The sequence below is a fragment of the Pleuronectes platessa genome, chromosome 11 (assembly GCF_947347685.1).
Source record: "Pleuronectes platessa chromosome 11, fPlePla1.1, whole genome shotgun sequence".
Lineage (NCBI taxonomy): Eukaryota > Metazoa > Chordata > Actinopteri > Pleuronectiformes > Pleuronectidae > Pleuronectes > Pleuronectes platessa.
Window position 1 is genome coordinate 332599 of NC_070636.1, and position 25294 is coordinate 357892.

The 25294-nt window shown below is 49.7% G+C and overlaps 3 protein-coding genes across 4 annotated transcripts; 1 reads left to right on the top strand and 2 right to left on the bottom strand.

The window, feature by feature from the left end:
- Positions 1–725: 725 nt before the first annotated feature.
- kiaa0586 (KIAA0586 ortholog) lies at positions 726–22077 on the bottom strand. Its single transcript, XM_053434719.1, has 24 exons — positions 21867–22077; positions 21548–21617; positions 21012–21213; positions 20826–20896; positions 19890–19968; positions 19674–19806; positions 18138–18249; positions 7785–7950; positions 7125–7600; positions 6765–6837; positions 6206–6343; positions 5932–6133; positions 5299–5460; positions 4974–5101; positions 4746–4901; positions 4256–4467; positions 4036–4160; positions 3728–3924; positions 3503–3656; positions 2953–3112; positions 2537–2721; positions 1754–1806; positions 1504–1614; positions 726–1415 (listed from the first exon to the last, which is right to left on the bottom strand). The coding sequence occupies exons 1-24, from the start codon at positions 22075–22077 to the stop codon at positions 1221–1223; spliced, it is 3771 nt and encodes a 1256-aa protein (XP_053290694.1). The 3' UTR covers positions 726–1220.
- irf2bpl (interferon regulatory factor 2 binding protein-like) lies at positions 11621–16303 on the bottom strand. The gene has a single exon (XM_053433909.1). It carries the CDS (start codon positions 16295–16297, stop codon positions 14297–14299), a length of 2001 nt encoding a protein of 666 aa, XP_053289884.1. The 5' UTR covers positions 16298–16303; the 3' UTR covers positions 11621–14296.
- A 1079-nt stretch (positions 22078–23156) lies between the features above and the next one.
- Positions 23157–25081, top strand: timm9 (translocase of inner mitochondrial membrane 9 homolog). 2 transcript variants are annotated; one of them, XM_053433918.1, is made up of 4 exons: positions 23157–23466; positions 24137–24185; positions 24428–24523; positions 24790–25081. In XM_053433918.1, exons 2-4 carry the CDS (start codon positions 24147–24149, stop codon positions 24919–24921), a joined length of 267 nt encoding a protein of 88 aa, XP_053289893.1. In that variant the 5' UTR covers positions 23157–23466; positions 24137–24146; the 3' UTR covers positions 24922–25081. The 2 variants fall into 2 exon arrangements, with proteins under 2 accessions (XP_053289893.1, XP_053289892.1); XM_053433917.1 differs by having other exon boundaries at positions 23158–23455.
- Positions 25082–25294: the final 213 nt, after the last annotated feature.

Below are 25294 nucleotides of genomic sequence, written 5' to 3' on the forward strand. Positions count from 1 at the left end.
GTGTCAGCTGCTGCACTGAGCTCCTCCACCTCCTCCTCCACCTCCTCCTCCACTCTGACTGAGGGCAGATGAACTTCCATCCTCCTGGTTCCTCCTTCCTCCTCCTCCTCCTCCTCCTCGGCTGCAGACACAAACACAGACCGTCAGTTACTCCACTGACCAAGCTGGGATTTATCTACACGTTATATTCATGAGTATGAACATGTGACGAGCACTGTGACACCTCGTGATAATAATGGTGGATCCTGATCCTGATGGTGGATCCTGATCGTGGACTATGATCACATCAACACTGCTTGATATATAATATTTCTCCTCAGAGACTCGACCATTACTGACAATAATCCATCAGGTCATTGATCTTCATCTAATCAAAGCTGTAAAGACTCTGATCTTTCTGATGTCCTCTGTTGACTAGTGTCCGTCCTGGGAGACAGGTCCTCACGTGTGTCTCTGAGGCTTCTACCTTCTCCACCTGTTGAAGGTTTCACTGGTTTGACTCTTGTTGAAGATCAGAGGACGTCTCACTGGTTAAAGACCAGGAGACAAACTGGGACCTGAGAATATGAGACTAAACTAATACAATGTGATTGATAATGAATTCAAAGAGCCTGAAGTCTGGAATGTGACGAATGTGTGTGTGTGTGCGAGTGTGTGTGTGCGTGTGTGTGTGTGTGAGAGTGCGTGTGTGCGAGTGTGTGTGTGTGTGTGTGTGTGTGTGTGTGTGTGTGCGAGTGTGTGTGTGTGTGTGTGTGTGTGTGTGTGAGTGTGTGTGTGTGACCCGTCCGAACACCCTGATCCCGCTCACGCTTCCTGTTTTAATTAGACAGACACAGTTCAGCTCATACAGAGCTAAACTCCACGTGCACACACACACACAGACACACACAGACACACACAGACACACACAGACACACACAGACACACACAGACACACACTGAAGCAGCTCAGTCAGTGTAATCATTGCCTTGTATGGAGATGTGGTGACAGAGTGGCTGGATGTGTGGAGCTCCACTCACACAGACACACAACACTGTGTGTAGACCTGCAGTGTTGCAGCGCCCCCTACAGTCACTGATCACAGATCAGCAGCAGCTCCCTTCATTAGCTCTTTGTGTTCATCAGACAAAATCCCATAAATTCATATAAAACTAACTTGTATAAAAGAATCTGATACAAGGTGAAGTAGCAGCTGGTGAGATGTGATGGTTCTGACTCATCACCGGTCCAGTGACCTCCTACCTGAACCCGGAGCCATCTCTCCAGGTGATGACCTCTGACCCCCCCGGGCAGCAGCACTCCTCCCGCAGGCTGTGGGATTTGTAGTCCTGTGAGGATTTGTAGTGCAATGGTCTGTCACCTCTCCCATGCTCATCTCCTCCTCCTGACCCTGGTCCTGCCTCCCCCAGGAGCCCTGAGGACACACAGCGGGTCAGAGGTCACTGTGTGTGTCTGTGTGTGTATGTGGGTATGTGTGTGTGTGTGTGTGTGTGCATGTGTACCTCAGGTTCTGGTCTCTCTCCTCGAGGTGTGACTCCCTGCTCCATCTTGGTCAGCAGGGTCAGCAGGAGGCTGTGACCTCTGACCTCGCCTTCACTGGGGGGGTCGTAGTCCTGGAGGACAGGCAGAGAGACAGACAGGCGGAGAGACAGACAGGCGGAGAGACAGACAGGCGGAGAGACAGACAGGCAGTGTGAGACAAACAAACCTCCTGTATAAACAGAGTGAGACATGTTCAGTGTGTTTTGTCACCATGTCGTGGACCTCCTGTAGAGAGCTGGAGAAACTGCAGACGGCCCCCTCCTCTGAGAGACAGACAGACAGACAGACAGACAGTCAGACAGAGAGACAGACAGAGAGACAGACAGAGAGACAGAGACAGACAGAGAGAGAGACAGAGAGAGAGACAGAGAGTCAGAGAGACAGACAGAGAGTCAGACAGAGAGAGAGAGAGAGAGAGACAGAGAGACAGACAGAGAGACAGACAGAGAGAGAGAGTCAGAGAGACTGAGAGACGCTTACATCACAGTATCGGACACTTTCTACATTCAGCCTCCGTCTAAGTGTTACGTCTGGTGCAGTTTCCAGCCTCTGGATCAGAGACTCGTGTGAACTGATCTCGTGTCAGTTTGAAAACTCTGGTTTGTGTTTGAGTCTCAACAGAAACTGAGACTTTAGTAAACGATGACACAGACGTTCTCTTCCTGATTGGTTCTCATCAGTCACATGACTCGACTACCAGCGCTGGACACAAAGAGTCACTGACACTTCCCGTCAGTACACCACATGTGTACGTGAACAGTCATGTGACGTGAACAGTCATGTGACGTGCTTCCAGCTGTGTGTCACGTCCAGCTTCACAACAGGAAGTGTTGCCAGAAAGAGGCTCAGCTGGGATGGTCAGGATTATAAATGACATGAGGCTGAACTGTTGAAGTACTTCTTGTGAAGTATTTCTTGTGAAGTACTTCTTGTGAAGTATTTCTTGTGAAGTATTTCTTGGTTGACGATCAGAGAGAAGATGTCTGAAGATACCTGTGGTAGTAGTCAGCTGGTTGACGCTGAAGACCACCTCCCCCTCTGAGATGTGTTTCAATGCTGCAGAGCCTCTGCTCAGAGAGCTGGAGGGGGACACTGGTCCAGGGTCAGCATCAGGACCACGAGGAGACGGCGAGGAGGGGGAGGAGAGAGGAGGCTCCTCCTCTTGTACTGTCATCACCCTGAAGGAGGAGTCACATTCATTATGTAGCTGTGAGAACCAGAAACTTACTGTGTCACTCACTTTGATTTACACCATTTTATCACGTGTGTCATATTACACAAAGTCAGTTATCTGAAATATCAGATTATTGTATTGATCAGGTGTTAAAATACTTTCATATTAGCGGCTCTAGTTAAAACAGATAAGGAGAAACAATAACAACATAATATAGATACGACATTAAACTAACAGTGGCTGTTGCTCTGTATCCAGGTGCTGCTCTGGTCGCTCCTCGTCCAATGGCAGCTCAGCATCTAGCCAGGTCTGAGGGGGCGGGGCTTGATGAAGGGGAGGTGGACTTCCTGCTGATGAGGCGGGGTCAGGAGTGGGTGTGGGCGTGACCATGAGCTCTGAGGTAGAGAGAACCATCATCAGACAGTGAGTTGCTAATGCTAACAATGCTATCAATGATGTTACTGGGCGGCTGTGGCTGAGGGGTAGAGCGGTCGTCCTCCAACCTGAAGGTCGGCAGTTCAAACCCCAGTCTTCCCCATGTGCAGGCCGAAGTGTCCTTGGGCAAGAAGCTGAACCCTGTAGTGCCCCTCATAGAACAACACAGTGCTGCTGATAGATGCTCTGTGTGAATGTGTGTGTGTGTGTGTGTGTGTGTGAATGTGTGAATGTTAAACTGTAAAAAGCTTTGAGTCATCAAGACTAGAAAAGAGATTTATAAATACAAAACCATTTACTGCTGCTCCCACGAATGCTAACAATGCTAATAATGCTAATGTTGTTTCTACCTGCAGCTGTGATTGGTTGAGGACACTCCTCAATCAGCAGGCTGGTTGGCTCAGATGTCGGGGGCGTGGTCGGGGGCGTGGTTCGGTTGATGGTAATGGTCGGGCTGGGTGGAGGGGTCGGTACCGGTGTGGGAACCAGTGGAACCCGGTTGTCCTGGAACAGAAGGATCTGGTTTAGGGTCAGAACACAGACAGAGCGGTTTCTCTCCTCTTCAGGTTCTGTACCTCCTGATGTGCGGCTGGTCCTGGTGTCGTTGGTTCCAGTCCTGGTTCTGGTCCTGTGTCCGGTGGATCCCTCTCTCCCAGCATCGACACCACAGTCTCCGTCAGAACCTCGTTAACCAGCTGCCTGATCAGAGCCGGGTCCACCGACACGTTGGAGTCGACAAAGAGCTGCAGACCTCCAGCTCCGACCGCCTCCACTGACACACAAGAGAGAAACGTCACCACGAGGGAAACAGCACACACACACGGTGTGAATGTTAGAGGACCGGTACATCTGCTCTGATTGGTCCGTCCGGCTGTGCACTCACCAAGATCTGAGGTGAAGCTCTGCTCCTCACGCTCCGATTGGTCAGTGGAAAGGTTGTTGGTTGGGTCAGAGGGAGGGGGGCGGTACATCTCTGAGATCATCCTGGACATCAGCTGCTGCTCCACCCTGACAGAGCAGAAACACACAGAACCACAACATGCTGCCAGAACCGCCAGGATCCAGTACAGTTCACATCAGACCAGTTCAGGGCGCTCTCTCACCACTCCACCAGCCGCTCCTCCAGGGCGTCTCTCTGCTGGTCTGGGTCCCGGGTGGAGGCCGGACCCTGGGCAGGGAGGGCGGAGCAGGCCTGGGGAGGGAAAGCTGGACCCTGGTACATGAACGGACCAGGAGACGGCCCCCCCTCCAGCTCCACAACCTCCTCACCCACCACACTCTCCTCCTCCTCCTCCTGGGGGGCAGCAGAGGAAACCTGGGGCCGGGTGGTTGTTCATGATCTCAGATTATTATCACATACAAATACAGTCCAACAAATACTTTCAGACATAAGAAAATTAGAAATTGTTGACTTTATTAGATTCAGTCTCTGTGAAGAATCAGCTAAAGGTTCTGATGGACTCATCACGGATCAAACTCTGATCCTCCCCTTGTTCTCTGAGCAGTGGGATCAAGTTCAGGAAAGTGTGGTTTGTGTCCAGCAGGGGGAGCTGTGGGACTGCTGCTGAGTCAGAGGAGGCAGCTGGGACTCACCTGCAGGACATCAGCCACAGACAGGAAGTCAGCACCAGGGAAGGCATTCTCCTCCTCCTCCTCCTCCTCTTCCTCCTCTTCCTCGCTCTTTGTCTCGATGACAACGTGTGATGGAGCAAGAGGCGGAGCTTCTCCAGCATTCAGCTGCTCCTCCCTCTGTGAACACGACACCACCTGTCAGTGACCTCTGACCTCATCATGTGGGAGGGACAGTCAGGTGAAGCTCACCTGTGGTTGTTGCTCAGGTGGTCCGACCGCTGCAGCCACAGTGAATGTGGTGGGAGGGGTGGGTGGTGATGTCATTTCCTGTGGATGCTGAGTGACACACCGGGAGGAAGAGTTCACCCTGCGACGACCTGGGGGTGCACAGGCCGAACCATTATCTCCACCGCTGAGGTTGTTTGAATCAGTTTGTTAGTCACAATAACAATTGGACAGATTTCCAGTAAACGTGGTGAGGGAGCTGTGGGGGTCAGACCCCCCCCCCCCCCCACACAGACTTCTGGGTAATGCAGTCCGAACATTAACAATGAAGTTAAAGATGAATAAGAACCTGTTAACTGACCCAGTGGGATCGCCATGGGAACGGGGTCAGCCGGGTCACCTGGCCTAATGTGGGAGGAGCTGAAGATGAGGTGATGATGCGGTCGTCCAGGTGATGGACTGAGGGGAGGAGTCAAGCTGGTCTGAGTCTTACAAGACTTTACCTTCACACCTGAGGAAGAGAACTGGTCACTGGACAGAGGAAACTAGTGATGTCATGTGTGTGTGTGTGAGTGTGTGTGTTTGAGTGTGTGTGTTTGAGTGTGTGTGTGTGTGTGTGTGTGTGTGTGTGTGTGTGTGTGTGTGTGTGTGTGTGTGAGTCTGTGAGTGTGTGTGTGTGAGTGTGTGTGTGAGTCTGTGAGTGTGTGTGTGAGTGTGTGTGTGTGAGTGTGTGTGTGTGTGTGTGCGCAGCCTCAGCTGTTTTCTTACTGTCATTACACCTGATAACTGAAAACCCATAATTATCCTTTTTATAATGTAAATGGCCTTTTTCTTTCTATTCATCACTTGAGGCTACAGAGCCACTGTGGTTGTTTTCAGTTCCCAGTGTTCTGATGGGTAACTGGGACCATCAGCGACCTCTGGGGGAGTCACTAGTTGTTTCTAGATATTTTGTTCAAGTCAATAAAAGTTGAAAAAGCACCTCTGACGCTCTCCACCAGGCGGGGGCGGGGCTTCCTGCTGCGTGGTGACCCCGGGGAGGTGAAGCGGAGGTAGGGACTCTTCTTCAGGGTTCTTCTCAGACCTTCATGAGGAGCTCTGCCGTACAGACGGGTCAGGTACGACTCCCCCTCCACCTGGGCTCGGTCTACCAGCCCACCTGGGACAGGCTCCGCCCCCTGCACCTGCATACAGACATCCTCAATTAGACAACTGATCAACTGCTGCTGATCAAATCAATCAATCGTCACTCTGACCGTTCTGTGTCCAGCTTTCTGTCCTGGGCCTCCTCTCGGCCCTGCTACCTTACTTCCTGTCTGTCTGAGCACACTGATTGGCCTACCCCTCCCTGAGGGGGCGGAGCTCCTGGCTGCCCTCTCTGAGGACGTCTCAGCCTGAGAAGAAGAAGAAGAAGAAGAAGAAGAAGAAGAAGGTTCTGCTGCGTCAAAACCTTTTTGAAACCACACGAGTGAAAATGAAAACCTGTTCCACCTTCAGCAGAAAGCTGATGGGTGCACGAACCACGACAAGATAATAATACTGTAATAAAAAAGTCATATAGATTTTATTTTAGCTCAGAGATCAGAGGATTTTCAAACCGAAAAAACATTTTATAAACAGCTCTATACTTTGCACATGAAATGTTTGAGTGAAGTGACGTCAATGTGGTTTTGTGTCTATAGCAGATATGAACCATATCAACCAAAACTCTGAAAACATGATCCCACATTCTGGCATCTTCATCTAACTCACGTCCTTCAGAAACCTTTATAAGACACCTGGTTGTTAGAGCCTGTGGTGAAGAGCGAGACGCACCTGGACGTCTGTGGACAAAGTGCTGATCCAGGCGTCCACCGTCCTCTTGATCCGAGCCGCCTGAGTCCAGTCTCTGCAGAGGCAACACAAAGTCAGACAGCAGAGCAACACACACACACACACAGTTAATGTTAATGTTACACATTATTTATTAGCACGCAGACATGAGCAAGCTGTTAGCAGTTAGCAGACTTAAGTCAATGAAAGCTATCAATAAGTGAACAATAACTTCATGCTAGCTACCTGTTAGCATAGCATGTTTCTTTCCTGGTTTGTTAGCAGATACATGTTGGTGCTGAAGGTGGAGGAGCACACAGTGAGCCAGGCAGCTCCTGATAACTACACACTCCTGTTAGCTACCTGTTGGCAGCCAGGGCCTCCAGCTGGCAGTGGAGGACCTCTCCGTTCTTAGCTCTCAGCAGAGCCTCCAGGTTCTCCTCCAGAACCTTCTTCTGTCTCCGAACCTGACGCAGAACCCCACCCGCCTCCTCCAACATGGATGGTACCACAGGCCCTCTGTGGACCATCACAGACTGGGAATGGAACTGGCTCTGGTTTTGTTGGGGCTTGATTTGATGGGACAGGGCTTTTCTGGACTGAGACTGGTTTGGTTGGAACCTGGATGGTTGGGACTGGAAGTGGTTTGGTTGAGACTTGGTTTGATCAGAATAGGGTTGTTGGGACTGAACTGGTTGGGTGTGGGAGCTGTGTTGTTGGTGCTGAGGTCGTTGGGACTGGGACTGCTGGTCCTGGATTTGTTGGGAATGGAGCAGGTTCTGCTGAGACTTGTGTTGGTCCGGTGGAGGCCTGGTAGTCCTCACAGAGTCTTGTGGCTGCTGGATGACAGAAATTCATTTGGATCAACAAACTCTGAGTGTTAGTCTCTGAGACGGTGTTGCCCTGAGTGGAGTCTCCCAGGTCCACCTTCCTCTCAGGGTTAGGGGTTCTGGAGTTCTGGAGTTCTGACTGAAACGTGGTGTCTGTTGATCTATTCTAGTCTCATTCATTCTGTGTTCTCACCGCCAGCAGCATCTCTATCTCAGGTTTCAGGCCCATCTCCCTCCTCACCTCGTGGGCTTCACTCGCTGCCTCTCGACTGGGACTGGCAGGAGACTGGGAGTGAGTCTCTTTGTGTAGCTGCATTGATGAGGTCACACTGGGAGCAGCTTGGTGATAGAACTCCCGCCTGAATGATAATTAAAAAAGGAAACAGAAATGTGCGGTTGCAACCGATTAGGTGCTGTGGAAATGTTTCAGTCTCATCTTAAAAGAAAGAGATGAATAATTTGTGTGGCTGAACAAAGAAAGTGTAACTTAAGTTAAGCTGCAGCTTTAAAATGTGTTTCATATATTTGAGACTTCATCTCATTTGTTAAACTACTTTGTTTTACACATCATGTACTTTGAGGTTTCTTACATTATTCTTGTGATGTGACAGAGGCCTTGGTAAATTGACAAAAATAAGGGTTACATGTTTCTGAGTTATGGTTTGAGCCATACATCACAGATAGAACACAGAAGGGAACTGAAACAATAAAAGACATCGTTCAATAAGTAGCTCATCAGATAATTGAACCGTTTCCAGTGTGTTGGTGTGGACGTGGATTCGTTCAGCAGCTGAAACATTCATGAGGACTAGAAAACTGCAGATATCTCCTCTGTTCATGTTATGAAGCAAGAGGAGGACACCCGTCCTGCTGCCTGGAGGACAGACACCGAAGTGCAGGACTCTCCCGGACACACACAAGGTCAACCAGTGCAAAGCTGGGTTCATTTCTGTTCTCTTCAGAACTACAGAGAACTATAGATCAAGATGTGTGTTAGTGTCCACACCAGAGCAAAGGAACACACACACACACACACACACACACACACACACACACACACACACTGTGGTGTCCTCTGTTTGACTCCGGAGGCAGCAGACTGGAGAGACTCAGTACACACCAGACGGACGACACTAATGGGCTTTCCTGCTGCCTGAGAGTGTGTGTGTGTGTGTGTGTGTGTGTGTGTGTGTGATGGTGTGTGATGGTGTGTGATGGTGTGTGTGTGTGTGATGGTGTGTGTGTGTGTGATGGTGTGTGTGTGTGATGTGGATGAAATGGCTGCTGCAGACAGACTGCTGCTGCAGTTGCTAGGCAACACCCCTGCAATGGTGCTGAAGACGGAGAAGCTCTCGTGGACGGAGGAGAGACGGAGGAGAGAGGGAGGAGAGAGGGAGGAGAGAGGGATGAGGGACGGAGGAGAGACGGAGGAGAGACGTCTTTTGGTCCTGGTTGTCCTCTCTGTCTCTCAGGTCAAACCACCAAACAGACTGGTCCCATGCAGACGTGGGTAAAATGAGCTAAAACAAGTCAAATTATCATATTTACACCGTTTGCAGTCAGTGAATAATTAAGTTTGGTCTGAATACAGGTTAAATAGTTACCAGTCTCCAATTATCACTAAATGTGGACGGACCATTGGTCCAAATGGACTAAATCAAGACAGATGTGTGGATTCATATGAGCAGTGGACCCATATGGTCTGATGTGGAGTCCTGTCGAATCGATCATGTGATTCATCACAGCCAATCAGACGGAGTCGGAGACAAAGAAACAAGGAGCTCCGGCTGAGCACTGCGGGGGGGGGGGGGGGGGGGGGGGGGTATTAACATGGGGGGAGAGAGAGAGAGAGAGAGAGAGAGAGAGTGCTTCCATCATCAACACTGTGGGATGATGGAGGAAGACCCCCCCCCCCCCCACAGTTAATTATCACATTGAACACGTCTCTGTCTGTCTCCGTTACCATGGCAACAGAAGGGGAGGGGCCGAGCTGTAAAGACACATGAAGCTGCAGTAAAATCACCTCATATCCCATAATACATAACCTCAGATGATCCATGTAATAACCAGCACTCGTTCACTCCTGGTTCAGAGCTTCACACTCGTCACTTCAGTCTGAACATCAGGTGTGAACGGTTCCTCAGAGCAGAAGAGGAGTTCTGGTTCTGGACCAAACTGAACCAGGTTCTGTTGGTTTGCAGTGAAAACCCTTTGTTGGAGAGTTTGGACCAATCACAGGAAGTAGAGACAGAATGAAACAGAAGAAGAAGAAGAGGAAGAGGAAGCAGCAGCTTCTTCCCCTCTGAGGATAAGATGTTTGAACCATGAGGACGTTCAGTTGGATGTTCGTTCAGTTGTAGGTCAGACAAAATTAAAACTAACAGATCTAATGAAACTTGGAACAAACACATCCTCACATAGATATCACCGTGTGTGTGTTGCATTAGCATGCACACAGTGATCTGCTGCACGGAGCCAAGGGCACCTTAACCATCACTGCCCCCCAATCCACACACAGACACACACACACACACAGACACACACACAGACACACACACACTCACACTCACACGCACACACACACAGAGACACAGACACGCTCCAGGTGTGTTGTTGCTCGAAGAGAAAAATCTGCAATGCAGCAAAAATCAAGAATCACTGAAGAACACTGTATTGATACCACAGATACTGTAATACTACCACAGATACTGTAATACTACTACAGATACTGTAATAGTACCACTGATACTGTAATACTACCAGTGTTACTGTAATACTACTACAGATACTGTAATACTACCAGTGTTTATGTAATACTACCAGATACTGTAATACTACCACTGATACTGTAATATTACCACTGATACCGTAATACTACTACAGATACTGTAATACTACCAGTGTTACTGTAATACTACCAGAGATACTGTAATACTACTACAGATACTGTAATACTACCACTGATACTGTAATACTACCACAGATACTGTAATACTACCACTAATACTACCACAGATACTGTAATACTACCACTGATACTGTAATACTACTACAGATACTGTAATACTACCACAGATACTGTAATACTACCACTGTTATTGTAATACTACCACAGATACTGTAATACTACCACAGATACTGTAATACTACTACAGATACTGTAATACTACCACTGTTACTGTAATACTACCTTGGATACTGTAATACTACCACTAATACTACCTTTGATACTGTAATACTACCACTGTTACTGTAATACTACAACAGATACTGTTACACTACCACTGATAATGGAATGCTGGATGTATTCTGGTTGTGTGTATATGTACGCATGTGTGTGTTGCAGTGAACCTGAAGCAGCTCTACACACACAGACACACAGACTGAGTGTGTCTGTGTGTGTGTGTGTCTGTGTGTGTGTCTGTGTGTGTGTGACATCATTACTGATTACCATCTACCCATCCTCCCTGTAACTCTGGTTTCCTTGGTAACCACCAGCCAATGGGCTCTGCCTCCTGAGTCGTGACTCCTGCAGTGACTCAGCGGCGCCCCCTGGAGGACGACCCCTGATGAGGGGCAGAGTCCTCATGGCTGATGGGTACCAACAGTTACTACAGCGTTACACATCTACAGGTGTGGGGTCTTCCATGGGATACTAATGCTGCTGTTTACTAATACTACTACTAGTACTACTACACTTCCACTGGTAGCTACAGCCCTGCTAGTACTACTTGCTTCAAAGCTAGTACTAAGATTGTTATTAGTACTACTATAACTGATGCTAGTGTTGGTAGCTACTACTGGCACGGCTTATACCGACAATAGTCCTAATACTAATATGGCTTCAGCTGCAATGTGAAGAAAAGGCATTAATGCTAGTACTACTACTGATAGTACTGCACCTGCTAAGAACAGACAAATCTGACCCCAGTTCAGTTCCACTGGAGAACTCCCCCGACGCCCGAGTCAAGGCTGCGTCCATAGAGCCGACTGAACGCTGCTGCAGAAGGAAAAGTCAAACTCCACTGAAAAGGTTCAAACCAATGAAATTTATTACACCGGACTCAGCTCCAAGGCACGTTACAAGATCAAATGTGTTTCACTTGTTTTATCCTTTTTATCAACTGACGGCACAGAAACAGAAAATACTAGAAAACAAAAGGGCCTGTGTATTCTAATGCTTCATTTTACCAATTCAAATTTTTAGATGTGGAACAGAAAAACCGTAAAAACCTGAAGAGAAGATTTATTGCAGTAAGAAATTGTAAAAAAAAAAAGACCATGTTTAAAAAGAAAATTCATAAAGATTAATAAAAAAAAAACCAAATAGCTTAAAACTCCTATAAAAAATAAAAACGTATAATTTTTAACCCACATGGTTGTATAAAATCAAGTGATGGTGTGATGAGGAATCTGTGACTGAGAGCTGTCTCCCTCTGAACCATCTGTTTACACACAACATCGCACCATCACTGTTCACACCTCCGTCACCTCCACCACAATGAAAACACTTCAACTCTTTTTCTGAAACATCCACATGTAGAATATTTATACGTTTCTGTCTGAACACACGTGTTCTGAATCCTTCTCTGTTCAATCTGTCAGCGGAGGGACTAGTCTTCTTTTGATGAATTGATATTCCTTTTTAGAATAACAATAATAATAATAACTATTTGTATAGCACTTATCTAAACGAGGTTACAAAGTGCTTCACACAAACGTCCATGGCCAAATAGAGAATAAATCAGTTGCTGAGAAATCTGGATGTAAATTTATCCAATTTATGATCATTTCCACATTTATTCTCTAGTTCACTATTTACTGAATGTCTTTGTGGTTTTGGGCGGCAACTTGTGTTAATTTTTCAATTGTAAAACATTTACTCGATTGATCATTTATTCTGTAAAGTGTCCGACAATAATGAATCAGAGTCCAAGGTGACGTCTTCAGCTCAGGATGAAAGAAACCAGAACAGAGGCTGGAATCAGTTCATTTTTGCTTTAAATATGATTTTGCAGATTGATTATCTTTATGTGTATTTCAGTTTCTCTCTGAAACAACATAGATCATCTGTTGCAGAGCTGAAGCAGCTGCTGGTTTCTCGTGGGGGAAGAAACTGAACTTTCTAGCATCAAGGATTTCATCCAAACCCTGAAAAGCCTCATCTCTTTATACACCAGGTGGTTTGTGTTTTTTGGACCATGGAAAAAATCAAAAAACATTTAGAGATGAATATTCACTCATTACACAGTCCAGTTATATTCTGTAAATGCTCTTCACTTCATCTCCACTTTGAACCTGTGCTCATTACCTCCCTAGAATCAAAGTTCTCTCCGGTCAGTCACAGATTCTGAGCATCAAACCAAACGCCATCTTGATTCCTGATGGATGACTGACAGGCCTTTTCAACTGGGTCAGGGAATAATTCAGTTAATAATTAATAAAAGTTATAACTGTGAGGTAAATGACGAGCTTCCCACAGAGCGAGTGGACGATGAGGTTTCTAACACGTGACGGACGTGAAACTGGAAGAACACTGCTCTACAGGCTCCGCCCCTGCTGCTCTACAGGCTCCGCCCCTCGCCTGGATGTTCACACATGTTCCGGTTTGAACGAGTCGGACCCGACAACCTGCTGCTGCTTCACAAACACCAACTACACAACATGTCCAGAAACAACCTGCTGCTGCCTCACACTGACTACACAACATGTCCAGGTGATGTTCTCCTGTGCTCATGCCTGAAAACGGTTTTCTAGAGGAAACCCTGAGTCTCTGCACTGATCCAATGAACAACGTCTTTAACTCGTTGATTCTTTCATTTGTGACGTCACTTGTCAAAGACGTGATTTGATTCTGAGTCGTTCTTTTTCTCGTTCTTTCATTTCTAACATCTTAAGTTTCACTTGAGTTTCAGTAGACGAGAATCTCCTCCTCCAGCTGCAGGAGCGTCACCTCCTCATTAAGAACATTTGAACACATTTATTTCTGAAGATAACTGAGCCGGGGGAAGTTGTGTTCAGTTTGTTAAGACCTGCAGTCGTCTGCCACAGATACAGGTCGTGGAGGCTCTGGACCCCAGGGACACCGCGGAGCCTCGGGGCTCAGACCTGACTGATGTCCTGGAACTTTGTCCTTTTGAGCACAGGTTACAAAGGTTTCATGAAAACTAATGGACCTGCTTGAGCGATTGTTTAAAATGATGTTTGTTTCTGTTTGTTATTTGTTCAGTCGGAGGCGGTGATGGAGAATCTATTTTAAATTATAGCACAGTCACTGATAATGGATATTATTATTATTTTATTATAATAGTTGGTAGATTATTAAATGATTAGGTAGAAAATAATCAGGCAACCGCTTTGATTAAATCTTTCATTAACTCTGAGTTTCAGTTTTCTTTATCAGAAACGTTTTAAACCTGGATCCTTGAAGACGTCACCTCTGACTGGATTTGACTAAAGAGCAAAGAGCAGCTTCATTCCTCCAGAGAGTTGAGGAGGTGTCAGCTCTCTCAGATGAGGATCCATCACATGAGCTGGTTATCTGCAGCCCGGCTCCTTCTGTGGCTCCACAGCTGATTGACCTCCAGGTCAATGTTTCCCTCCTGACAGACTCATGAAGTGTTGAGGCTCAGCCACTCACTGTGGTTCATCGAGCAGTGGAACAGAGAGGAAGAGTTCAAAGTCTCCTCCTCCTCCTCCTGCTCCTCAGGGGTCTCTCTCCTTCTTCACCTTCACGTCTCCGGCCAGGATGGTGGCTATCTCCCCCTGCATGAAGGCCCAGGGCACGTTGGAGCCGACCAGGGGGCACTTCTCCCCGCTGGGGCAGTACACCTCCCCGGAGGCGCCCTGGGCCTTGATGCTCTCTCTGGAGCAGGGGAAGCAGAACTTGTGGTTGGGGACCGAGGGACACTGCACGAAATGCGTGTCCTCTAACCGTTCGTGGCAGATCGTGCAGCACAGGGGCCCGCTGTTGGCCATGGGGGAGTCGGGCACGTTCTGAGCGTGCACCTGGTCCATGCCCCCCGCGGACTGAGAGGGCAGCCCGAGGTCTCCGTTGCGGGACGAGAGGCGCCTCTGTCCGGACACGGATGCGGGGGACACCGGGCTGCTGTTGTGTCTGGAGGAGGTGGTGGAGTGCACGGAGTCTCTGTCCTTGTTGGGGGACTGCGCGTTCCCGAGCGTGTCCGCGACAGACATGAGCGCGGCCATCGGGGACTGTCCGTTCTGCGGAGCCGCGGCGGGCTCCGGGGGAGAGGAGCGGCCGGAGAGGCCGGGGTGTCCCGGCCCGAGGGAGGAAGCGGCCCCGGCGAAGGAGCCCGCAGCCATGGACAGCTTGAGGGCTTCGGTCTGGCTGTTGATCCACTGCTGCCTCTGCTGCTCCTCCAGCTTGAGCCCGGCCTCCGCTGGGTCCGGCTCCGGGGAGGCTTTCCTCTTCCGCACCGCGGCCCTGGAGCCGCTGCTCCCGCTGCCTGAGGCCACCGCTCGGCCGGACAGCACCAGGGAGCTGGGCAGCAGCGGGTAGCTGCCGTCGAGGTAGGGCTGGGGGAGCATGTCTCCCCCCAAACCCTCCTTAAAAAACCGCAGGGACTCCGGTAATAAATCCCCGAGCAGCCGCCAGTCCCCGGAGCCGTGCTTCCGCTCGTACTCCAGGTACTTGAAGCCGGAGGACAAGCCCCGGCCGAAGTCCTTCATGCAGTCCTGGTACATCTGCTTGGCCACCCCCGAGGCGCTGGAGAACACGGTCCCGGAGCCGCTCGGGTACTCGATGAAGATCCGCAGCTCGAAGTCCGACCCGGGTTTGGACACCGCGTCGAAGGCGAACACCCTGCCGACCAGCCCGTGGTCCTTCTTGAAGCGGACGTCGAACGGGGTCGAACCGGACAGAGTGAGCAGCGTGTCCCGCACCGCCTTCGGCTTGCTGGCCCACTCCTCCTGCCGGTTCCGGAGACTCTCACTCAGCTCGGCCAGAGCCTCCGCGTTCCGCTGCTTCTCCTTCAGCTCCCGCTCCTGGTCCGTGCTGGACACCGAGGCCGGTCGCTTCCCCGCCGGGTCAGGCATCCCCACCTGCCCGGGCATGGAGACACTGGGCATGGAGCCCTGCGGGGCGCCTCGGCACGCCATGCCGTGCGGGGCCGGTCCGTTCAGCAGGGTCTGGGGCAGCAGGTTCGGCGGCACATTGATCTGTCCCGGTGCCGGGCCCGGCCCCCCGTGGCTCCTGCTCCTCGAGTTCGGACTCTGTCGGTTGAGCTCGGGCGGTCCGTCATCCGGTTTGAACCCGTTCGGTCCTGCGAGGCCGTTGGGCAGCCGGCTGCTGTGTCCGCTGTAGTCGAACCGAGCGCGGCTGTCCGCACCGAGCGAGTACCGGTCCAACCCGGGCTGCTGGGACTTCGTCGGTGCGTCCGCCTGGAGGTGGTGGTGGACGGGATGCCCCACCGGCTCCTTCCCGGTCAGTGGCACCGCCTGGCTCTTGGCCACGGCGGGCTGCTGCGGGCCGCCGGCGGAGGACCGGCCCTCCTGGAAGCCGTGCGCCCGCTTCAGGTGCCGGGCGGTCTCGATGACGAACTCGACCCGGTCCGCGCCCTCGTAGTTGACGCAGCCCCGGCACACGGGCTCGGTGAAGTCCCAGATCATGGCCCAGGGCATCCGGGGCAGGTCGCACAGATAACATGACTGTCTGCGGGACGAGGAGACCTGCGGGGAGGACATCTTCCCTCTGCCCGTGTCCCTCCCGGCGGGTCCGCGGAGCCGCTCACACCAGCTCGGTTCCTCCCGCACACACGGAGCGATGCAGCCGGAGAGGAGCGCAGGCAGGCGGCAGCAGTGACTCCTCAGCTCCGCTGCTTATTGTTCCTGCTGCTGCAGAGATGGAGGAGGAGGCTGCGGCTGTTCCCACAATGCACCACCACCACCACCACCCCCCCCCCCCCCCCCCCGCCCCCCCCAGCCAAGAATGCCACCTGGTGGAGTCAATGACGTCACTGCCCCTCCCCCCACTGCTCCTCTCACTACCCCAGAACATTATATTAATAATATATATTAATAATAAAAAACGTTATTCATTGTAAAGAGCATCAGTGACTGTATATGATCTGTGATTCACACGTCTGCTCTTCCTTCCTTGTGTGAAAATCAACGTTTCCTCGTTTATGAATGTTTATGAATATGGATATGAATATGAATATGAACGCTGCCTTCTTGCTGCGTGTCGTCCGTCTTTATTTAATTTATTTCACCAGGTGAAGAGTAAATTCTGTTTGATTCAAACTAAAAACTGAATTGAAAATATAAGATCTACTTTGTGGTACCTTTGTGGTACCTTCAGTGGACAACATGACACAGACCTCAGGTCAGTTTGAGGTGATGTGAGGGCTGATGGTTCAGTCTGACATGAAGGAGAGAACATCTGTATCTGTGTTGCTAGGCAGGATTCACCCCCCCCCCCCCTGTGTTCCAGCTCAGCCCTGTTGTTTCCTCCTCTTTGTGTTTCTGTCTTCACTACACAATCTGAGCTGGTCTGTGGACACACGTAGTTTCCATCACACACCAGGTCGACTTCTTAAAACCAACACACACTCGTTTTGATTCATGTCGACACAAGAAATCATATTCAAAATCTAATGAGATGTGTGTATATCCACATACACACACATCAATGTTCCCGGTCGACTGTAAACCTTATTGAAACACACACACACACACACACACACACACACACACACACACACACACACACACACACACACACACACACACACACACACACACACACACACACACACACACACACACAATCGTCTGTGTTGCTGTGGAAACGTGCCTGCTGCAGGATGAGCTGCAGCCTCCCCCCCCCCCCCCCCCCCCAACACTCTCCCTGGATGATTATGCGAATTACATTATGACGAGTGACACACCTACTCATGGGGAGGCGGGGTCTATTACCTAGACTGCAGCCACCAGGGGGACGGAGACAGTGTGAGTCCGTTGTCCATCTGTATTTACAGATTATGATCCGATCTGTCAGAACATTTCTCATCATCAGGATCTGATCTGAACATCAGGATCTGAAAATCAGGATCTGAACATCAGGATCTGATCTGAACATCAGGATCTGAACATCAGGATCTGAACATCAGGATCTGAACATCAGGATCTGATCTGAACATCAGGATCTGAACATCAGGATCTGATCTGAACATCAGGATCTGATCTGAACATCAGGATCTGAACATCAGGATCTGATCTGAACATCAGGATCTGATCTGAGGACAGGATCTGATCTGAACATCAGGATCTGAACATCAGGATCTGATCTGAACATCAGGATCTGAACATCAGGATCTGATCTGAACATCAGGATCTGATCTGAGGACAGGATCTGATCTGAACATCAGGATCTGAACATCAGGATCTGATCTGAGGACAGTATCTGATCGACCTGGTCCCTGCACAGCAGCCGACGCCTCTGCAGCTCAGTCTGCATAATTTATGTCTCTGTTAAACAAACCTGCCACTCAAACAACCCCCCCCCCCCCCCCCCCCCCATCACCTGGTTTGCTCTGGCCTTCGGTCACAGCTGGGTGTTGCTATGGCAACTGGGTTGGTCTCCACGGCAGCTGTGGTTGCCGGGGAGCTTTGCTGCTGGTTGCCGTGGGCGTCTGCTGTGGAGAGAGGAAACCAGTGAGGAGAGAGGTTAACCTGATGACCAGCTCTCAGAGGTCAAAGGTCAGGCAGACCCCGCAGGTCATCCTCTGGGGAACCTCAATGATCACAGGAGCTGTGTCTCAGCTCAGCGGCTGCAGAGGCTCGGCTGCGCAGCCGGCTGCTGCTTCCTCTGCCGGCTGCGCAGCCGGCTGCAGACCGTTGAGTTCTAACGTCTCCTGACGTGTTCGCTGGGCTTCTTGCCGCCATTTCCTCTTTGGAAAACAGTTTGTCCCTGCAGCACAATGCATGCTGGGATATGTTGCTAGGGAGGATCCACCTGGTGGAGCCTCCGCCCCTCGGGGGGGAAGGACACCTAACCCTAACCCTAATCCTAACCCTAGCACCGCTGAGGTCTACCAACGCAGCTTCTGAATCGAGTCAGTTTTTGCGTCTGAATGTCAAACTGGTTTGAACTCCTCAAAATGAACAGGGGTCAAAGGTCAAAACACAAACCAGTTTCACCTCTGAAATAAATATATCAACACAATTAAATAATAACAATAATAATAAAATCATGTCAACAACCTAGCACCTTTTCAATCATTCTGACACACACACACACACACACAGACACACACACACAGACACACACAGCTGTGGTGTGTCAGCAGTGAATCTATTAAAAACAAGGTTACCATGACAACCCATTCTTCAGCCCCGCAGGGCAAAGATGGAACACACACACACACACGCACACACACACACACACGCACACACACGCACGTCTGAGTAGAGGTGTTTCATGGCACCAGGCTCCACTGTTCAGAGGCACTCTGCTGCCCCCTGTTGGTCAAGACGACTCACGTCACCGCTCCATGAGGAGGCTGTTACACCAACCATCATTAGGTTCACTGGGGACTGTGCTGGGATCAGGTGGACACGAGGTCCAGACACCGTCAACATGGTGCACGACAAACAGAGAACTGATCTGAGGTCCAGAACCGTCTTCTAGAAGCCTAGGTTTGATATTTAGTCCAGCGCCATCTTAGAAGTAACCATAGTGGGAGGAGCATGAGAACATGCCCATCTGCAGCCATTGGACAGTACCAGCTGTCAATCCCTGTTACCCCCCCCCCCCCCCCCCCCATTCACCCAGTTGCTTTATGGTCTGTTTGACTCTAAATGATCATAATTCACTAAATGAACATCAGCTGTTTGAAGAAGACTTGAAACTAGAGACTGAGACAGAAACTCCTGAAAGTTACTGACGTTATAAAGTGAGAAGTCACTTTCTATAGAAGCTACCAGAGGAGTCGCCCCCTGCTGGTCAGAGAGAGAACACAGGTTTCAGGCAGTGGACCGAGAGTCTACACGTATTTACATTTAATCCATGATGTATGTGTGTGTGTGTGTGTGTGTGTGTGTGTGTGTGTGTCTTTACCTGCACTGTCCAGGTGTGTGACCTGCAGACGAGATGGGTTAGGGTTGGGACCAGAGACTGTGAGGTCAGAAGCTGTAGAGGTCATGTGGGCGTGGCCTGTCACTATCTTGAGCGCCGACTCCAGCAGCTGGCTCTGATTGGAGGAGAGGGGAGCCAATGAGCAGTCAGACGGCCGAGTGGTGAGTCAGCAGCAGCTGAACAGGTGAGTGTGTTTACCTGCAGCTGTCGACTGTGCAGTGTCTCCTGGTGCTGCTGCGTCCTCTGGGTTAGGCCCCACCCCCTTTCCCCATCCTCCCTGCCAACAGAGCAGACAGTGACGTCACAGTGACGTCACAGTGATGTCACAGTGATGTCACAGTGATGTCACACAGTGCGTGGGATCAGGTTGAGTTTTACAAACTGAAATGATGATGTGATCAGAAACTGTTCAGGTGTAAATGAGTCGACTTCTCATCTGGAGCCTTCAAACCGTTTCTCACAGGTCGGCTGGAATTAATGAAATCAAGTGCAGATGAGTTTTTAATGATGTGTGATGGGTGTTGGATGATGTGTGATGGGTGATGGGTGATGTGTGATGGGTGATGTGTGATGGATGATGGGTGATGGGTGATGGGTGATGTGTGATGGGTGATGGGTGATGTGTGATGGGTGATGGGTGATGTGTGATGGGTGATGTGTGATGGATGATGGGTGATGGGTGATGGGTGATGTGTGATGGGTGATGTGTGATGGGTGATGTGTGATGGGTGATGTGTGATGTGTGATGGGTGATGGGTGATGGCTGATGGGTGATGTGTGATGGGTGATGTGTGATGGGTGATGGGTGATGTGTGATGGGTGATGGGTGATGTGTGATGGATGTTGGGTGATGGCTGATGGCTGATGGGTGATGGGTGATGGGTGATGGCTGATGGGTGATGTGTGATGGCTGATGGGTGATGTGTGATGGGTGATGGGTGATGGCTGATGGGTGATGGGTGATGTGTGATGGGTGATGGGTGATGTGTGATGGGTGATGTGTGATGGGTGATGGGTGATGGGTGATGGATGATGGGTGATGGGTGATGGCTGATGGGTGATGGGTGATGGGTGATGGGTGATGGAGGATGCAGCTCCATGGGGGACCTTGTGGTTCTGATGGACTGAACGTACCTGTCGACCTGCAGCAGCCGCTGAACGCCGTCTGTCAGCTGACACACCCGAGCCTCCATGTCTGACTGAGCCTGCACACACAGGGACAAGAGGATGGAGCCACTTCAGGAACTAACTGTACTGTAGTACTGACGGTAGACTGCAGTATATATACTGAATCACCAGCTGATCTGAGGTCAGATGTACCTTGATGAGAGGAGCAGTAGCTGCGACAGCTGCCGCTGCAGCGGCTGCTGCTGCGTTGGTGACGTCTCCCAGACGACCTGAGATCAGCTCCTCCCGAGTCCGGACCCCCGCAGCCCCAACTGCATCCTGGGAGCTGGTCTGGAGGGGCCCCGCGTTCAGCAGCTTCACTTTGACTTCCCTCCTGCGGGGGGCGCTGTGAGAGCTGAGCAGCACAGAGAACACCAAACAGACAGTGTAAACAGAGAAAACGTTATATATACATAAATATATCGATATATATATATCAAATAAAGCATAAATTATATAAATGGTTTAGCTAGATTGGCACGAGTTGAAATGAGCTTAAAGAAGATTCCAATCACATAAACTCAGACTGAGTCTTTAAAGTAAAATACTTTATTAATGTTATATTTTTAAAACTTTAGGTCAAGTTTTCAGTTTGTCAATAACATCAGAATACAAATCTTTTAGAAGTGAGTGTGGCTGTGATCTCAGTTTGTGTTTTCACACAAAACTTAAAAAGTGAAGACGTGCACCGTTGTTTCAGAGCTGCGAGTACGATTCCTCGACATCCGGGGGTGAAACGTGACGTCAGGAGGTCGTGACCTGAGAGAGAAGAGGTCAGTGAGTGTTTCCTGTCTGCTCAGGCTGAGTACAAGATCTGCTCAAAGGTTCTAGGGCAGGAGGACTCCAAACCCTCAAACATGTCTGACAATGTCAGATGTCTACGAACACACACACACACACACACACACACACACACACACACACACACACACACACACACACACACACACACACACACACACACACACACACACACACACACACACACACACACACACACACACACACCGGGCTGCCCGTCCGCCGCTGCCCGCGGAGGAGCACCAGTTTCGGGGCTCTGTCGGGTCTTCAGCATCTTCTGGACGTTTATCTGGACCGCTCCGGGTCCCGGTCCAGCTTCACGGCTCCAGTCCAGGTCCGGGAGGGGGGTCCCGGTGGAGCGGATCAGAACGTCCCCGGTGTCCGAGCAGCAGGAGGACTGGTCCGGAGCATGTTTCATCTGAACCGTGCTAGCACGCAGGCTAACAGCTGTTAGCCTCCTTCAAACTTCCCGCCTCGCAGCGCACCGGTATTAGCGCAGCGGGAGTCCGAGCGGAAACAGGAAGTGAGGAAGGGGAAATAAAAACTATTCAAAACCAAACGAGCAAAGTGTGAAAAAGAAAAAGAAAAGAGAACTAAAGAGGAAACAAACAACCGTTACTACAACAAACTTCAATTCCGCTTCCGGTCTGTGAAGCGCGTATCGCGGCTTGTGTTGATGACGTTTGTGGTGACGTGCAAAGCCTCGCGAGCCGGCCGTACCACGTGACTGAGTCAGGAAATGGTTCGCGGGTTTGCGAATCGAAATAAAGGGGCAACGACAACGCAATGCCCCCCCCCCCCCTCACATCTTGGGGACTTGGGACTTTATTGCTCGTTTGTTTGTAAAAAAAGAAACAGCCTGAAACTCAGCACTGTGGAGAAGTTGTTATTAAATAAAAATGAATAAAGTCTTTCACGTGTGACATGTTGTCTCTAATAACACAAACACGTTCACATCACAACCCTCTGCCCGACTGGTTTGCTCTTTCCCTTTTGACCCCGCCATTGTATCATAAAGACAAAAAAACAATATTAATAAGTTCATCATTTATGTATTGGCATCACAAACATCATTCATTCATTTTTTAATCACACGCCAAAGCCACGGTGTCATTACATTTATTGTCCACTTGATGGCGCAGTGGAGTAAAAGAGGCTCATGACGCTTCGGCCCATGAGTGAACCAGTCAACCAGTTGGTAAGCTGTGACGCGTCGTGACGCTTCATAACGAGTCAAGAAGCTTCATGACGTCACGACGCGTCACAGCTTACCAACTGTTTGACTGGTTCACTCATGGGCCGAAGCGTCATGAGCCTCTTTTACTCCACTGCGCCATCAAGTGGACAATGTTTGTCGTGGCACCCTACTCCCCCAGAAGTTTCCCACAATCCATCACTTCTCATGAAGAACAGATGTCGTACATATCCTGGCCGGGAGGGGGCGGTACTGCAGCTACAACCTGTTCAGTGATCGTCATAAAGAGATGCAGAAGAAGAAGACGCTCTTATTGCACTCCGGACTGTTTAGTCTGTAACACACTTTTCGACAGGAGACTCGAACTTTCTTTTCTTCTATTTCTTAATTTTACATTTGGACCAGAATCAAACGACTGATAGTTGAACAGTTTAATAATTAAATGAACCGTTTAATTATTTAAATATTGGATTCATTCTCCTGCTGTGTTTTGTCCATTTTCAACGTCACTAATAAAGTTTTTTCAAAATCTTTGAATCGGCGGCTCAGGCTCACGCGACCTTCAACCGGAAGAAGATTTTACACCAAACACCGAGAACAGGTCAGATAAACGTACGTGAGTGTGTGCGTGTGAGAGAGAGATAGTGTGTGTGTGAAGGAGTGTTTGTGTGTGTGTGTGAAGGAGAGAGAGAGAGAGTGTGTGTGTGTGTGTGTTGAGCCGGAGAGCGTGCGTGTGTGTGTGTGTGTGTGTGTGTTTGAGACAGAGAGCGAGTGTGTGTGTGTGTGTGAAGGAGAGCGAGTGTGTATGTGAGAGAGAGAGAGAGAGTGTATGTGAGAGAGAGAGAGAGAGAGAGAGAGAGATAGTGTGTGTGTTTGTGTGAAGGAGAGTGTGTTTGAGACGGAGAGCGAGTGTGTGTGTGTGTTTGTGTGAAGGAGAGCGAGTGTGTGTGTTTGTGTGAAGGAGAGCGAGTGTGTGTGTGTGTGAGAGAGAGAGATAGTGTGTGTGTGTGAAGGAGAGTGTGTTTGAGACGGAGAGCGAGTATGTATGTGTGTGTGAGAGAGAGATAGTGTGTTTGTGTGAAGGAGAGTGTGTTTGAGACGGAGAGCGAGTGTGTGTGCGTGAGACGTAGAGTGTGTGTGTCTGACGGAGAGTGAGAGAGATAGTGTGTATATATGTGTGTGCAGGGGGCAGTAGAGATCCTCTTCAGGTTCTGGTTGGACAGAAGAAGAACAGATGTTTCCATGAAGCTGAATGTTTGTTTGTTTGTTTGTTTGTTTACAGTGAATCAATCATGGCCGCCCAGGTGACTGAGTCTGACCAGATCAAACAGGTGAGACACAAGACTTGACACACAAGAGACACAAAACGAGACACACATGAGACACACAACACAACACTAGAAACGAGACACAAGACCTGAGACACAACATGGGACACAAAATGTGAGATAATACACACAAGACACAACATGGGACACAAGATGTGAGATAATACACACTACACGTGAGACACATGATAGAACTGGCAGCCTTCTGATCTGGACGGGTCAACCTGATGTTCTTGCCGCTTCAGTTTAAGGAGTTCCTGGGGACGTACAACAAGGTGACGGAGAACTGCTTCATGGACTGTGTGAAGGACTTCACCACCAGAGACGTGAAACCAGAGGAGGTAAAACCACTGATCCTCGTCTTTACACATCCAGGTGGACCTCAGGGACGTTTGAGGACGCTCTCAGATTCATGTTTTAGTCTTTTAGTTCAAAACTGTTGAGGAACAAAGTCGTCAGTCTGAAGACGCCCGGTCTCTGTCCTCTGGAGCGTTGACTCCAAACAGCAGCTGGTGGTTTTTTAATCACCAGTTCTTCACCTTTTCATGATGTGGCGCCCCCTGGTGGACGCGATGTGCAGCGGTCTCATGTGAACGTGTCGTTTCAGACCAGCTGCTCCGAGTCGTGCCTGCAGAAGTATCTGAAGATGACTCAGCGGATCTCCATGAGGTTTCAGGAGTATCACATCCAGCAGAACGAGGCTCTGGCTGCCAAGGCCGGACTGTTGGCACCTCACTGAGCCCGGCTGGACGGGGTCACGTGACCCGGCACGCCGAGCGTGGAAGCTGTTCGGCCTCAAAGCATCATGGGAGATGTTGTGTTAAAAGATCGGAAACTGTGAAGCCGTCCTTAGATGTCGGTGTTTGTTGTTTGTTTGATTAAACATTGTGAAACTCTGACGCCTGAAGTAACTTTACTCAAAGTGACATCATCAAATCAGAACCTAAACGTGCTGCATCAGAAAACTAGAATCATCTTCCTGTTGTTTTCCAGACTCGTGTCACATGACCTTTGAAACATCAAGTCTCCAGTCAGCAGGGGGCGATGGAGACACTTCATTCACGGGGTTAATGACTGAGTACACGGGGAGTGGGTGGAGCACCTGAACGCAC